We start from the raw sequence: 14,164 nt of genomic DNA, 5'->3' as shown, positions 1-14,164 counted from the left end.
AAAGCCTTTGGCAGCACTACACTGTATATGCACAGGTGCTTTTTGTGCATCTTAAATACATTCAGTACAATATAATATTTCCACTTTGCAGTAAAAAGTGGTCTTAGCAATGTGAGCGCATGGGACCTGCAGTATAATAGGTGGGCCGTTTTGTGCATTGGGTCGATAACAGCGATCATTGCTAAAGCTGTGAAAACAGGTCTAGTGACGATCGCTGACTTTAGTGCATCCCCCAGTTAGTGGCTGGAAGACAAAACATATATAGTAGAAAATGACATAATATAAAAATATCTTTTTGAATATTTCTATAAATGATCTTTCAAAACCTAAAGAATATTGCAAACATCAAAGAAACAAACTGCTACCTTAAAGTAGTCTGCATTTTATTTTTAGACTGCAGACTGGAAAAATGTATAAAAGATGTGAGAACCTTTACAAGGGTTACACATATTTATAACACAAAGGGACTCTTTAAAGCTTAGCACACACTAAATGCTGTGCACTCTATTTTATATTTAAAGCGTACACTAATGTCTGTTAGCATGCACTAAGCTTTAGTACAAGGATCCCACAGTTTATTATTTTAAAAATATGATAGTTCTGGGAGGAATGGTTCTGCAATAATTGTTAAATTTATCAAAATCTCAAGAGAGATCCCAGGATAAAGGTTTGTTTATGGCAGGGGTGGGCAACTCCAGTCCTCAAGGGCCAGAATCCAGTCGGGTTTTCAGGATTTCCTCAATGAATATTCATGAGATCTATTTGCATACACTTTGAGGAAATCCTGAAAACTCAACTGGATTCCAGCCCTTGAGGACCGGAGTTGCCCACCGCTGGTCTAAGGTGCCTAATGCCATTACAATTATTACTGATCAGTGTTATGTACAACGTAGTAAAAACACAATATAAAATCATAAAGATACATTTAAAACAAGACATCAAAATTCCCTAATAAAACAGTATATCAATTCTAGCACTGGCCCTGCTCAAAAGCAGCTTCAAATTATGTCTCACTCCCTTTTTTAGTGGCCTATTTTGTTTTACGTCTTGTCATTTTTTGAATTTTATTACAGCTAGGGGCCTCAGAAGTCGAAATTGGCCTGGGCCTCTCTGGAACCTTTAAAGGCTGAAGGACCAGAATGAGAGAACCCAGAGGAGATATGTGAAGCGTCAACCTTGTAAACTTTAAACCAGAATTTGAATGTCGTAACTAAACCTGTTTGAGCTGTTTAAACCCCTTATCCCTGAAGGGAACCTGTGTCACGCTGTTTAAATCCTGCAATGTGTATGCCAGGTCCTGTTTGTATTCCCGTGCAGTATATACATGAATAGAACCCATTTAAAATCTTTACAGCCAGAGTGGCTTAGTAGTTGTAGGGACCACCAACCTGACATAAAAACTACAAGATTCTTTGAGGCTGCCCAATTTACTCCCTGTGCAAGACCATAAACTAGTTTTTCCCAGTATTTTCAAGCTCAAGACACAATTTTTCAAATAAATTGTGTAGCACACTGACCTCTGTGCAGCAGGCAGTGAATATGGACCTCATATGGCCATAAGAAAAGCTAGAGAAACACTAAAAGGTTCAGGAGAGGGGAAAGGAGGTGGTATTTAATGAAATGGTATTCCACAAGGATCCATTCTATCACCACTTCTGTTTAATATTTCTCTAGCTCCTCTGATGACTCTCTGCCAATCCATCGAGTTCAATGCTTTCGCTTATGCTGACGACATCCAGCTTTTGCATCCATTAGACTCCGAGAATGCCCATGATATCTTAGCAATTAACAAGAAACTAGAGCAAATACACCAATGGCTAGATGCTAACAAACTAAATGTTGTAAAATCAAAGGCAATGCTTTTCCGGTGGAAAGACAATCCTAACTCTAGCTTCTCCATTACCCTAAAGATAGTCAACTCGATTAAGATCTTAGGAGTAATTTTCGATCACAAGTTATCATTTCATGAGCATATTATCAGTGTTGTTAAATCTATCTTTTTCAGACTACGTCAAATACGCTCCATTTCGACATTCTTAGAACCTAGATTCAAGATTCTTTATTTTTGATAAACCGTCTATAAAAATACATGTCTAGATGGTGTACATTATAAAAAATTATAAAAACAATTAAAGGAAGCAAATAAAAACGGTAGTTTATCAAATGTTAAAAACAGTGGACAAATTTAAATGAACATACATGAGACGAAAGGATGGTAGGGGAAGGAGAGGTTGTTTAATATGCATCGAAGTCAAATTAATAAAAAAGGTCGGTAAATGGGGAGTGGTAAAAACAATAGGAGGGGATCACTTCAGAAGAAGTGTTAGATATTTCAAAACTATATATGAATCAGGAAGTTAGAAGGTGGAGGCTGATGCTAGAGAATGAAAGCATCTTTAAAAAGGAAAGTTTTAAGTTTAGTTTTAAATTTTTCGAGGGAGTTCTCTAATCGAATGTCGAGTGGAAGGGCATTCCACAAAGAGGGGACGGTAACTGAGAAGATGGATTTGCGAGTGGTGTCATTAAACAGTTCCCATATTGACGGTATAGAAAGTAAATTTTGATTATTTGATCAGAGGACCCTTGATGATGAGTAGGGGATCAAAAGTTTATCTATAAATGCCGGTTGATTAGAATCTTTTGTTTGAAGGTGAGGAGAAGTATTTTATAGGAAAGACAATGAGAAACAGGCAGCCAATGTGCTTTACGGAGAAGAGGGGTGACATGTTGAGAGCTGCACAGGAACAGGGACGACGGGAATCCCGTGGGACCCGCGGGCATCCCGCGGGTTCCCCCTTTGGGTCACGGGGATCCTGTGGGGACGCCCCCTAAGGTCGCGGGGATCCCATGGGGACGCCTCCGAGGGTCACGGGGTTCCTGCGGGGCTGGATGTACTCAGTTGCGCGGCTCTTCTTCTCCCTACCTGCTCTGCTTGCAGCACAGAGCCGAACGGAAGTCTTCCCGACGTCGGAGGGGAGGGAGGGCTTAAACAAAGCCCTCCCTCCCTCTGACGTCAGCGCTGACGTCGGGAAGACTTCCGTTCAGCTCTGTGCTGCAGGCAGGGCAGGTAAGGAGAAGGAGAGTAGCCTCGCGGCTGAGTGGCGAACCAAGGGAGGTTAAGGGCAGGGAGGTTTGTCAGACCGGACCTGTTCTGTTGTCGCTCGGGCGGGGAAGCACCACGAAGGTAAGGGGGCAGGGAGAGAGAAAGGGAGGAAAGGTGGAGTGGAGAGGAAAAGACGCTTAAGGGAAATGGGTAAAACTGAGGGTGGAGAAGGATGCTGAAAGCACATGGGGAAGACAAAGGGGTGGAGAAGGATGCTGAAAGGACATGGGGAAGACAGAGGGGGAGAAGGACACTAAAAGCACATGTGGAAGACAGAGGGGGGAGAAGGATGCTGACAGGACATGGGGAAGACGGGGGGGGAGAAGGACGCTGAAAGCACATGGGGAAGACAGAGGGGGGAGAAAGATGCTGAAAGCACATGGGGAAGACAGAGGGGGGAGAAGGACACTGAAAGCACATGTGGAAGACAGAGGGGGAGAAGGACGCTGACAGGACATGGGGAAGATGGGGGGGAGAAGGACGCTGAAAGGAAATGGGGAAGAGAGAGTGGGGAGAAGATGCTGGCAGGGAAGAAGACAGAGATGCCAGACTATGGAGGAAGTGGAGGGAAGAAGATGGGTGCCAGACCAATTTGGAAGGGGGAGAAAGGGAGAGGCACAGTAACAGAGCAAATGGAAGACGCAGAGAGAAGAGAGACAGTGGATGGAAGGAATTGAATGAGAACATGAGGAAAGCAGAAACCAGACAACAAAGGTAGAAAAAAAAATTCTTTTTTTTTTTTTGCTTCAGGATAAAGTAGTATATTAGTTGTGTTGATAAAAATTTATAAACATTAGAGGCTCTGGTAGAAACCTGTTTACAAAGTATGTATTCTTCCCAATTAATATTTCCAAATTAATAAAGTCTTTTTGCTTATTTGTAAATGGGTTTCTACCAGAGCCTTTAATTCAGTAGCAAAATTAAATGAAATAACTATTTCTGAAGTTTATAGGGACGGGCGGGGACGGAGGGGATTCCTTGTGGGGACGGAGGGGATTCCTCACGGGGACGGGTGGGAGTCCTCGTGGGGACGAGTGGGACTTTGGCAGGGACGGGTGGGATTTCTGTCCCCGCGCAACTCTCTAATGACATAATCAAACTTTTTAGCATGATAAGATTAATTTAACAGCAGTATTTTGTAATAATTGTAAATGACGGATTTCTTTCTGGGTTATGCCTTGATAGAGGGCATTACAGTAATCAATGGTTGAAATTACTAGGGAGTGAATCAAGATATTAATAGAAGAATGGTCGAGAAAAGAGGAAATAGAACGGATGAGCCTGAGCTTATGAAAACTTTTCTGCATGACTGCACTAATTTGTTGATGGAAAGTAAGATCCCTGTCTAGAATGACTCCAAGAAGTTTAACTTTGTTATCCATTTGAATTGGGGAGGAGTCAATACTGATGGGTAGACATAGATGGTCATCTGGGGAAATCAAGAAAAGAACACTAGTAGTTTTAAGAATGTTCAATGATAGTTTATTATGCCGAAGCCAAAGGCTGATTTTATTGAGTTTTTGATTAATTTCTGTTATGTCTTCAGGGGATGTAGGATTTATGGGATGAAGTAACTGAATATCATCAGCATAAGTATAGACAGTAAAACCTATAGATTGCACCAGGGTGAGTAGTGGAGCTAGGAATATATTAAAGAGAAGGGGGAGAAAGAATTGAACCTTGGGGCACTCCATAGTTTTGGTAGATAGTGGAAAAGATGGAGTCATTAAAACTGACTTTGTAGTTTCGGTCTTGAAAGTAGGAGGAGAACCATTGCAAAACGGTATCTGAGATATTAATAGATTCTAGTCAAGCTAGAAGTAGGGAATGGTCAATTGTATCGAAAGCAGAAGTGAGATCTAAGGAGATTAGAATAGAGGAGTTACGGTGGTCTTTAAAGTAATGAATTGAAGTAGTTAATCCAATGAGTGACAGTTCAGTGGAGTAATTTTTTCAAAAACCTGTTTGATAGGGATGTAATGCATAAGTTTTTTCAGTGAAGATGGACAGCTGGTTAAAGACCAGTTTTTCAATTATTTTTGCTAGAAAAGGTAAGTTTGCAATAGGACGGTAGTTATTGATTTGATTTTCAGATTTGTTTATTTGTTTGAGCTTTGGAAATACAAGAGCAGATTGCCAAGAAGATGGTAAATAACCAGTAGTGAGGCTCTTGATGATCATGTCAAGTATGAATGGACCAAAGATGTTAAAGTGATTTTTGAGAAAAGTGGGGGACAAATTTTCTAGAGAGTTGTTCCTAGGGTTTAGGCTCTGCATTATGACCTGCAGTTCCTCTAGTGTAGGTAAACAAAAAGTTGAGAATGAACTGAAGGGAAGTGAATATTTGGGTAAAGAGGAAGTGGGTGTGTTAGGTTTTGAAGAGCTAACAAGTGTTGTTCGTACAACATAGATTTTTTGATCAAAATAGTCAGCCAGGGCTTGGGCTGTCGGTTGGTTTGAAGTAGGACCGGGTCTTTTATCGTAGGGGGAGAGCGAGCGAACAATGGAATATAGTGCTGAAGAGTTTTTTGTGGTAGATATACGGTTAGTATAGTATTTTTTCTTGGCTACCTGTAGGGATTTCTTATAGAAGTTGGCTTGTTCTTTGTATTTTTTAAGTGTAGATGAGCGTTTGCATCTCCAGATCCTTTCAACAGAGCGGAGCTGACAACGAATAAGAAAAAATTCCTGGCTATTCCATGGTTTTTTAGTTGAGGAGATGGAATTAGTGTGGGAATGAATGGGGGCCAGATAATCTAGCATTTGTTGTGTTTTGCAGTACCAGGTTATGGACTGTTCATCGAAAGCAAGATCAGAAAATTCTTCTATGTGCAGTTCCAGGTGGGTATTAATAGAATTGGTAGTAATGTTGCTGTAATCAGGAGTATGGTAAGTGTATGATTTAGATAAAGATGTGCATGAATTTTGGGGAAGATTTAGACTAATTAGAGTGTGATCAGTCCAGGAAATAAGAAAAGTTTGAGGATTTTTAAATCCTGAAGAAAGAGAATTAGGGACAAAGATCATATCAATGGTATGACCGGCTGAATGTGTAGAATTATGTATAAGGGGAGTTAGTGAGATGTCGGAAATAAAAGATAGAATATCAGAAGTAACTGGATTATTAGGGACATCAAAATGAATATTAAAGTCTCCTAATATAGGGTACTCATGGGAGATACAGAAATCTAAAATAATAGATTGACGAGATATTATATTGTCTTTTATAATTGGGGGAGGTAGATAAAGGAGTTGGAAGTGAAGAGGGAGAGGGTTAGAGAGTGTTAATTGGAGGATTTCAGCAAATGCACAGGTGGTACTGGGTAATTCAAAATTAAGAGGAAGAGAAGAGTGATAGATAACAGCAACACCTCCTCCATATTAATATATTCTTTGGTAATCTCAAAAGTTGATTACTGCAATGCCCTATTCATGGGAATTGCCCAAAAAGAAATAATATGTCTTCAAATTATTCAAAACGTCTCAATAAAAAAATTTATCATGAAAGAAAAAAAATTTGATCACGTCTCGCCGCTTCTCAAAAAATCACACTGGCTTCCAGTTTCTCACAGAAAATCTTATAAAATATTCTATTAGCCCTTAAATGCCTTCTTCATAAAGCCCCGGCCTTCATCAATAGACTCTTAATCCCTTATGCCCCTACAAGAATTCTTAGGTTTAACGATCAGCATTTACTTACAGTTCCCTCTCTCAAGGTTATCAATACTTGCCGACAATACATTTTCTCTGTAACAGCTCCACAACTGTGGCATTCTCTTCCAGTTCACCTAAGGGAAGAACGCATGTTAGACCGATTCAAGAGTAAGTTGAAATGCTCTCTTTTTAAAGATGCCTTCAACTGCTAGTACTCTTTGTCTTGAATCATTCCTTAGGGTCTACCCTGTGACTTTCTTTCTTTTAATGTCTCCCTCCCTTTTGTCCATTCCCTTTTTGAATTATTTTCTTCAAAATATTGTATTTCTTTCCCTCTTTCCTCACTATGCATAAGTCTTGTCTGTGGTTATATGTGGCATATTTTGCCCCCCCTGAAAGTTGTATGGATTTTAGTTATGTACATTGTTTTGAAGTTTGATTAAGCGATCCATCAAATCTCAAATAAACTTTGAAACTTTGAAATGTACATGCTGCACAAAGCAGGGCTGGTTACTCATACGTTACATGCTTCTGTTAATTCCTAAACTCTAAGCCTCATGCAGTATCCAGGAAGAAGACAGGCATGTATGACTTGATGTGAGGTCAGAAAGGAGTTCCTGCATGCATAAGAGCCATAGAGGATGCCTTTTTGTTGCTGCAAAGTGCTGAGAGTTGAGCCCATTCTAAATCTGAACATCAGGAAGTGCTTTGCTTCCTTTTTTTCCAGGCATATCAGTGTGTCATGGTGTACTGGTATGGACACATAAACCACAGCTTATTTTTACCTTTCCCCTCTCTTCTCTGTAACTAGGAACACACATGAAGCAAGTCTATAAATGGGCCCTAGAAGTCTGTGTTGCCTGTGCATGTCACTGGTAACAACAATTGGCAGTGACACATACTAGGCACTATTTTATAAGATAGCGTCTAAGTCAGGGGTGTCCAATGTCGGTCCTCGAGGGCCGCAATCCAGTCGGGTTTTCAGGATTTCCCCAATGAATATGCATTGAAAGCAGTGCATGCAAATAGATCTCATGCATATTCATTGGGAAAATCCTGAAAACCCGACTGGATTGCGGCCCTCGAGGACCGACATTGGACACCCCTGGTCTAAGTGCTATAACGCATAACTGAAAGGGGTGTCCACATGGGCAGGCCATGGGTATGTCGCTAAACAACATGCACAACTTATAGAATACTATTAGTTGCATAAATTGATGTGCGCATCTGGGTGCACCAACTTGTCTATGGTGCGTAATGCCCATAGCAATTATTACTGATCAGTGTTATGTACATAATACAAAATCACTGACATGGTGTAAGTGAGTACACCTAACTTTTGATGCCCCAAAGTAGGTTGGAAATAGCATTCTATAACAATTTAGGCGCTCCTAAGTGCCGCTTTAAAACTGGCACTATGCACACCCCACTGTGGCACCTACTTCTTGGCACCAAATGATATAATTGCCCCTCAGTTCTTATCCCATGACTTTTTCTTAAATATTTTTACTGATTTTACTTGTACCACTGCTACTGGGAACCTTTTCCATGCATCCATCACCCTCTTCATGAAGAAATATTTTCTAAAGCTACTCCTCAATCTACCTTTCTCAACTGAAAAACAGTTTGCATTTTCTATAATATTAGTTTCTTTGAAAATGCCTCTTTTATAGCCCAAACTTTATTCTCTTTTTCAGGTTACGAGTATTTGGGGCCTTAATTCCCATATAGCGTGAGAAATTCTGTCAGCAAACCATTACTTTGAAAGTAATGATATTACCTCTTCCCAAATGCTTGCTTTCAAAACCATTAAAATAACCTCAGTAAAGAACAGCAGGGGACTAATGGAATCCTTGGCTTAGTAACAATCTAAAGATATCATCCTAAGCTTTTCTCCCAGGCCCTTATCACAAGGTTTCTGGGACTTTCATTTGTTCTTATCAGACAGAGGGGGAAAAAATACTAAAAATATGATGGAAATGTAACTTTGTCATGATATTAAAAATAAAACTCTAAGAATGTTAGCTTTTACAAAACATTACGGTAATTCTAAAAATGAATCCATTTTTTGTTGTAACTATTGCTAACCCCTCATTAACCACAACTCATAATACAAGAAATTCCACATACCAGGAATACCCAGCTATTTTAAACACACATAAATTAAACAAAAAGTTCCTTCATGGGGTTACTGCTGTTAAACATAACAATGATGTAAGGATGGTATTAATTGGAATGTTTTTATTATTTAGATATATGTATAGTTTGCCCAGTTTCAACAGCCGTCTAAACGGCTTTTGCGAATCGCACAAGGGCATCCTATATAAAATCACATGAGTCCTGATGGACAGATGCCTAACTATCCTGATTCTCTAACCTGTGTCCATGTCACAGGCGCTGGTTAAAGAACTGCATTACCGCTGAGCTAATCGCGACAAGGGAATCTCCCTGCTGCAATTAGCTGAGCAGCTGTGGCAGGAAACCCCCCAGCCGTGAAGTCAGCCAGCAGGAGGAGTGCCCAGTCCCTCCTGCCGGCATCCCCCACCCCAAAAAAAATGTTCACAGTAGGAGGGATTCCCATTCCCTCCTGCCAGCATCCCACCACCCCCCGAAGATCACCGGCAGGAGAGATTCCCACTCACTTCTGCCAGAACCCCCCCCTGAAGATCACCAGCAGGAGGGATTCGCACTTCCTCCTGCTGAATCCCCTCTCTCCCCTCTCCCTGAAGATCAGCAGCAGAAGGGATGTCCATTCCCTCCTGCTGGAACCACCCCCTGAAGACATGCCCCCACCCCGACATCCCAGGATGTACCAGAAAGGGGAAGGCCTGCTATTCTGTAGAGGTGGGCCTGCTGGCCAGAGGGACTGAGCATTCCTCTGGCCAGCCTGCAAGAAATAAGTACCGGGGAGGAAGGGTTACGGTAGGAGGAAGTGGGCATCCCTTTTGCTGGTGATCTTGGGGCCTACATTTCAGGTACCTATCACGGCCCTAGGGAGTCGCCTAGGGCTGCCTAAGCTCGCCTAAGGCCAGTTCCGGGCACAACTATGCCCACCCCTAGCCTTGGGCGAATTTAAGCGGCTCTACGCATCTCCCTAGGCTCGCGAAAATGCCTACAGTGTAGGCAACCTGCCTTGTGGGTGGATTGTTTTTTTTTTTTTTTAAATGTGCGTCCCGATTGGTTGGTTAAACAGTGGTAGGATGCTACCGCTGCCTACAAATGGGACGCCGTTTATATAATTTGGCCCTTTGTGTATGTACCTCATGTTATATCGACATGTTCTGCAAAAGCAAGTAATTACATTTTTAAATTAAATTAAAAATGTTACCAAGGACAATAATTACAGTATTGTATTTTTTTCTGAAATGTCACTGATTTCAACAGCAATGATGAATAAACTATATTCACAACATAAGCTGGTTATGCCTTAAAAGTGCTCTCTGCAGTTTCAGCAAGTATGGGCACCACTTGAACTGATCATGAAATGACTATGCTCATTTTAATCAACTTATGCTTTTAAATGTAAGAATGATGTTTATTTTCTGTAGATGATAAACCTTTGTGTTACTGAAATTAACATTTTTGTGTGAAGATAACCACTTGTCTGTAGTTTCTTCTTTTTTCTGTTTTCCAATAATGTATTAATCACCACTCATCACGTCTGTCTCAGCAAATCCCATTTCCTGTTCTATTCATCAAGCTCAAGAACCTGGAGCTTTAGTGATTGCCGCCACACTTTTCCCATGGCCTCCTCACCTCTAGGTCTCCCCCCAGTCCCTCCAAGTACCCAATTTCCATTGTTTATCATCTGTTCTCCCCTCTGCAAACTGCTGTCAGATGTTCACTTATCCCTAATCTTACCCACTGCCTTTGATATGCTTTCTAATCCAGCAACGTGTCAACTGGGGCATCAGCCCATGTCCAGACCAGCTGCTCTATCACAGGCCCCAAGATTCCCTTGTAGCTTCCTGTGAGAAGTTTAAAGGATTTTGCCACATCAAGCACAACATGGAACTAATAATTAATGTTGTTTTAATCTGTGATCCTGGTTTGTGTGCACCATTAGCTGACCAGTAAAGCAAATAGAGCTGTAGTTTAACCTTTAGCACTATCTCTATATCATTTGCTAAGTTTGTGTCTTGGTCATTCTGTCAGTTACACTCCAAAAAACATATTTGCACTGAAATTTTGGTACATTTAATGATTGATTTTGTTTCTGTAGCATTTGCTCTCTTTATCCCACCAAAATCTGCTCCTTAACAACCTTAACTGAACACAAAATACAATAAAAATGTTTCCCATGAGACACAAAGACAGCAGTTTTGTATGTGTTTCCTAATCTTAAAAACATTTTTGTGTGTATAAAACATTGTCTAACATCAGTGCATGGGTTATGAAACATTGCAGAGATTTAAAACTGACAAAGCATGCACATGGCCTCTCATAACATCCACCAGTCACTCTATGGTAATATTTTATCCACCAGTCACTCTATGGTGATATTTTTATAAAGTGTTTTCCATGTATAAATCAAGTTTAACACATAGAAAATAACTTTCATAAAAGTGCACAGCTGAATACATATGCTGGCAAGATGGCGCATAATTATAATATTGTTCCAAGGAGCAGTCTGAACACAGAAAGAGTTATCATGAATGTAAAATATGTAAGTATATGCAAAGTACATGTCCATATTTTAAGCCTTTGCAGCAGGTGTAAATTTATATATTGGAGAGTTCATGTGCTATTTGGAATAGTGCTGGGAGCCTCTTTCATTAGGCACATAAGTGTCTATGGACTCCTTTTACAAAGCCGTGCTAGGGCCTTAACGCGCTAAATTGCCGCGTGCGCTAGCCACAACCGCCTCCTTTTGAGCAGGCGGTAGATTTTCAGCTAGCGTGCGCTAATCCAGTGCGTGCGGTAAAACCGCTAGTGCAGCTTTGTAAAAGGAGCCCTATGTTGCCTTTTATACAATCCTTCAAAACAAACTTTTGTCAAAGAAAAAAATACTAATAAAAAAGCTATTAGGTTCAAAAATGTTAAAAAAATATTGATATATAAGAATGATATTTATTATTGTGAGTACTAATAGGTCCATCATAAAAAAGGCACTGGGATCTAACTACCTGACCAATCAAAAAATTCCCATGGGTGTAATCATTAATCTGATAACCAAATCCAAAGTATCAATGCAAAATCACCACATAAAATTTTAGGGCCCAATATTCAGAAAATGCTGAGCTCCTAAATTTATGCCTTAAGCTACCCTTCTAAATTTGTGCCCTATTTCAGCAAAACGTAGGAGAGTAATTTTAATTTGGAAGCTTAAAAATTATACTCATAAATTTAGGCCTGCCATTTGTTTGTCTAGATTTATGAGCCAATACTGCCAATACTGAAAATGAGTACCAAATTCTTAATTTCTTTTCCTCATCCTACTTTTTGTGCTCCTAAATTTAATTGTTTAGTGAAATTTTGGCTAAAAATTTATGCTTTCATCCCTAGTACGTTTTCAAAGAAGCCAATTTATGGGCATACATTTTTTTAATATCAAACCCATAACCTCAATATATCCAGGGTTGAATGTTCAAAACATCAAAACCGCAATGTTTGTACACTTTGTTTATGAAAAAAAAGAAATAGTCCTAAATCACTAAAATGTTCTAACTTTACAACAGGAGCAACCAAGCAGAGATGATCATCTTCTTTGCAATAGTCATCACGAGTGTTTGGATATGAGTTATTGTTGTTGCAAATTTGACTAGTTTGAGCAAAATCCTTATAGTGTATAGTTTGTGCCAATCTTTATAGTGGTGGCTACTGCGGCTTTGTAAAAGGAGCCCTAAATTTCAGTATTCTCTGCCTCCAGTATGTGGCTGGGGAGAACTCACTAGTCTGAACTGGTCTAGAAAAAGAAGATTGGTTTGTTTGATCCTCCAATCAAAAAGGTGTTCTGCTGCAGAGAGTAATTTTGGCACTTGAGAAAGGCAGTCATGCCACCATCCTAAACTCAAAGGTTCCAGGACTCCAGGTTTGGAGGCATTAGGCCCAAGATGGGGTAAAGGAGAAGGAGAGAAGAATGCCTTACTCTGTTATGGTAATATACAAAGAGGATAAGTCCCAAAGTCTGGCAGTATCTTTCAGGCCAGAAAGTACTTGAGGTAAGAAGAGAAAGGATTCTGGTCAAATAGGGAGTTTTCTGCTTGTGAAAGGAAGATTTCTAGAAGCTGAGAGGAGGAGCTCTGATACGTTCCCAGTATTTACCTAATTGTGATATTTTCTTAGGTGTCTATGAAAATAAACTTTATTCTGATTTTACTTATCCAGTAAAAACAATTGTTTGTGTATAGCCAAAACCTGCACTGGATCTCATTTTGGGTAAGGGAAGAATGAGACTGGTTTTCGCAAGAGTAAGGGCCTTGAAGAAAATCTTCCCCCATGCGTCAGGACCCAAAAGGTATCATCCTTCAATACATTCTCCAATGAGGATGCCAACGCTGACCGGGGTGTTGATGTTGATGCCAGCTGCAATACCACAGATGGTCTTTGGGCATCGAAGGTAGCAGACATTTTTGATGTTGCCAATGTTGATGCTCCTGATTTCAGTGGAAAAAGTCTTTTGAATTGGAGCTGTCTAGTCTTTAGTGATCTTTTCTGGAGTGTCACACAATGCTTACAAGAATCTGGATGGTGAGCAGGGTGCTATGCCCCAGATGCCTTACCTTGGTTGTGACAGGGCTCCAAAATATGTTTTATGTAATTGAGTAATTGCTCAAAACGTTATTGCTTTAGCTACTTCTTGCCAGGATACATGAGCTGGGCATTGTGGGCAACTTAGTCTTACACATGCTGCAGTCACTCCTGCTTACCTGTATAAGCTTCTCTGCCAGTGGTCTTTCTCCTAAGACCACCTCCCCCTTTCTCGCATCTAAACTTGGATCCTCTGTCTCACTTCTGGCTCACCTTTTCTTCCTGATTACCTGGGACTAAGTTCTGTTCCTACTGATCTCTGACTCTGCTTTCCCTGAGCCTTGTGGGAACTCTTTGTCTGGAGAGGGTCACAGTCCTTCCTCCATCAGCAACACATATGGCTTTATCTATCCCCTAACGAGGACTACCTTTTCACCTGGTGAGATATCTGAGCACATGCAGGGACGCTTCAGCACCCCAGCCTTGAAACCTTCCTAAACTGCTGGACTATGTTCCTGCCTTCCAATTTCTTATCCTCATCTACTAGAGCAACATTCTGAAACTAACAAGTCTGAGCCCAGGGGAACAAACCTCTGAGGAAAAATTGCTAAATGTGAGTAAATCTATTACATTTGTTCAATAAAACATACTTCAGAAAAGATACAAGGATTTCCTACATGTGTGTGTCGGTGTGCCTGAGGTTTAGCTTTCTGGTAG

At 40.5% G+C, this 14,164-nt stretch overlaps 1 protein-coding gene across 7 annotated transcripts in view; it reads right to left on the bottom strand.

The window, feature by feature from the left end:
- Window positions 1–14,164, bottom strand: part of NUDT14 (nudix hydrolase 14) — a 157,715-nt gene that overhangs the window by 129,917 nt on the left and 13,634 nt on the right. For 2 of the 7 annotated variants that reach the window (XM_033951957.1, XM_033951958.1), the window contains exon 2: window positions 6,804–6,891. The exons of the other annotated variants lie outside the window; for them this stretch is intronic. In XM_033951957.1, coding sequence (XP_033807848.1) covers window positions 6,804–6,845 — 42 coding nt within the window. In that variant the 5' untranslated portion in view covers window positions 6,846–6,891. The remainder of the gene's footprint in view (window positions 1–6,803; window positions 6,892–14,164) is intronic. 7 annotated transcript variants of the gene reach the window in all.

This window comes from Geotrypetes seraphini, chromosome 7 (assembly GCF_902459505.1).
Source record: "Geotrypetes seraphini chromosome 7, aGeoSer1.1, whole genome shotgun sequence".
Classification (NCBI taxonomy): Eukaryota; Metazoa; Chordata; class Amphibia; order Gymnophiona; family Dermophiidae; genus Geotrypetes; species Geotrypetes seraphini.
Note: the sequence above shows the minus strand (reverse complement) of the source record. Positions and strands in the feature narration are given on the sequence as shown.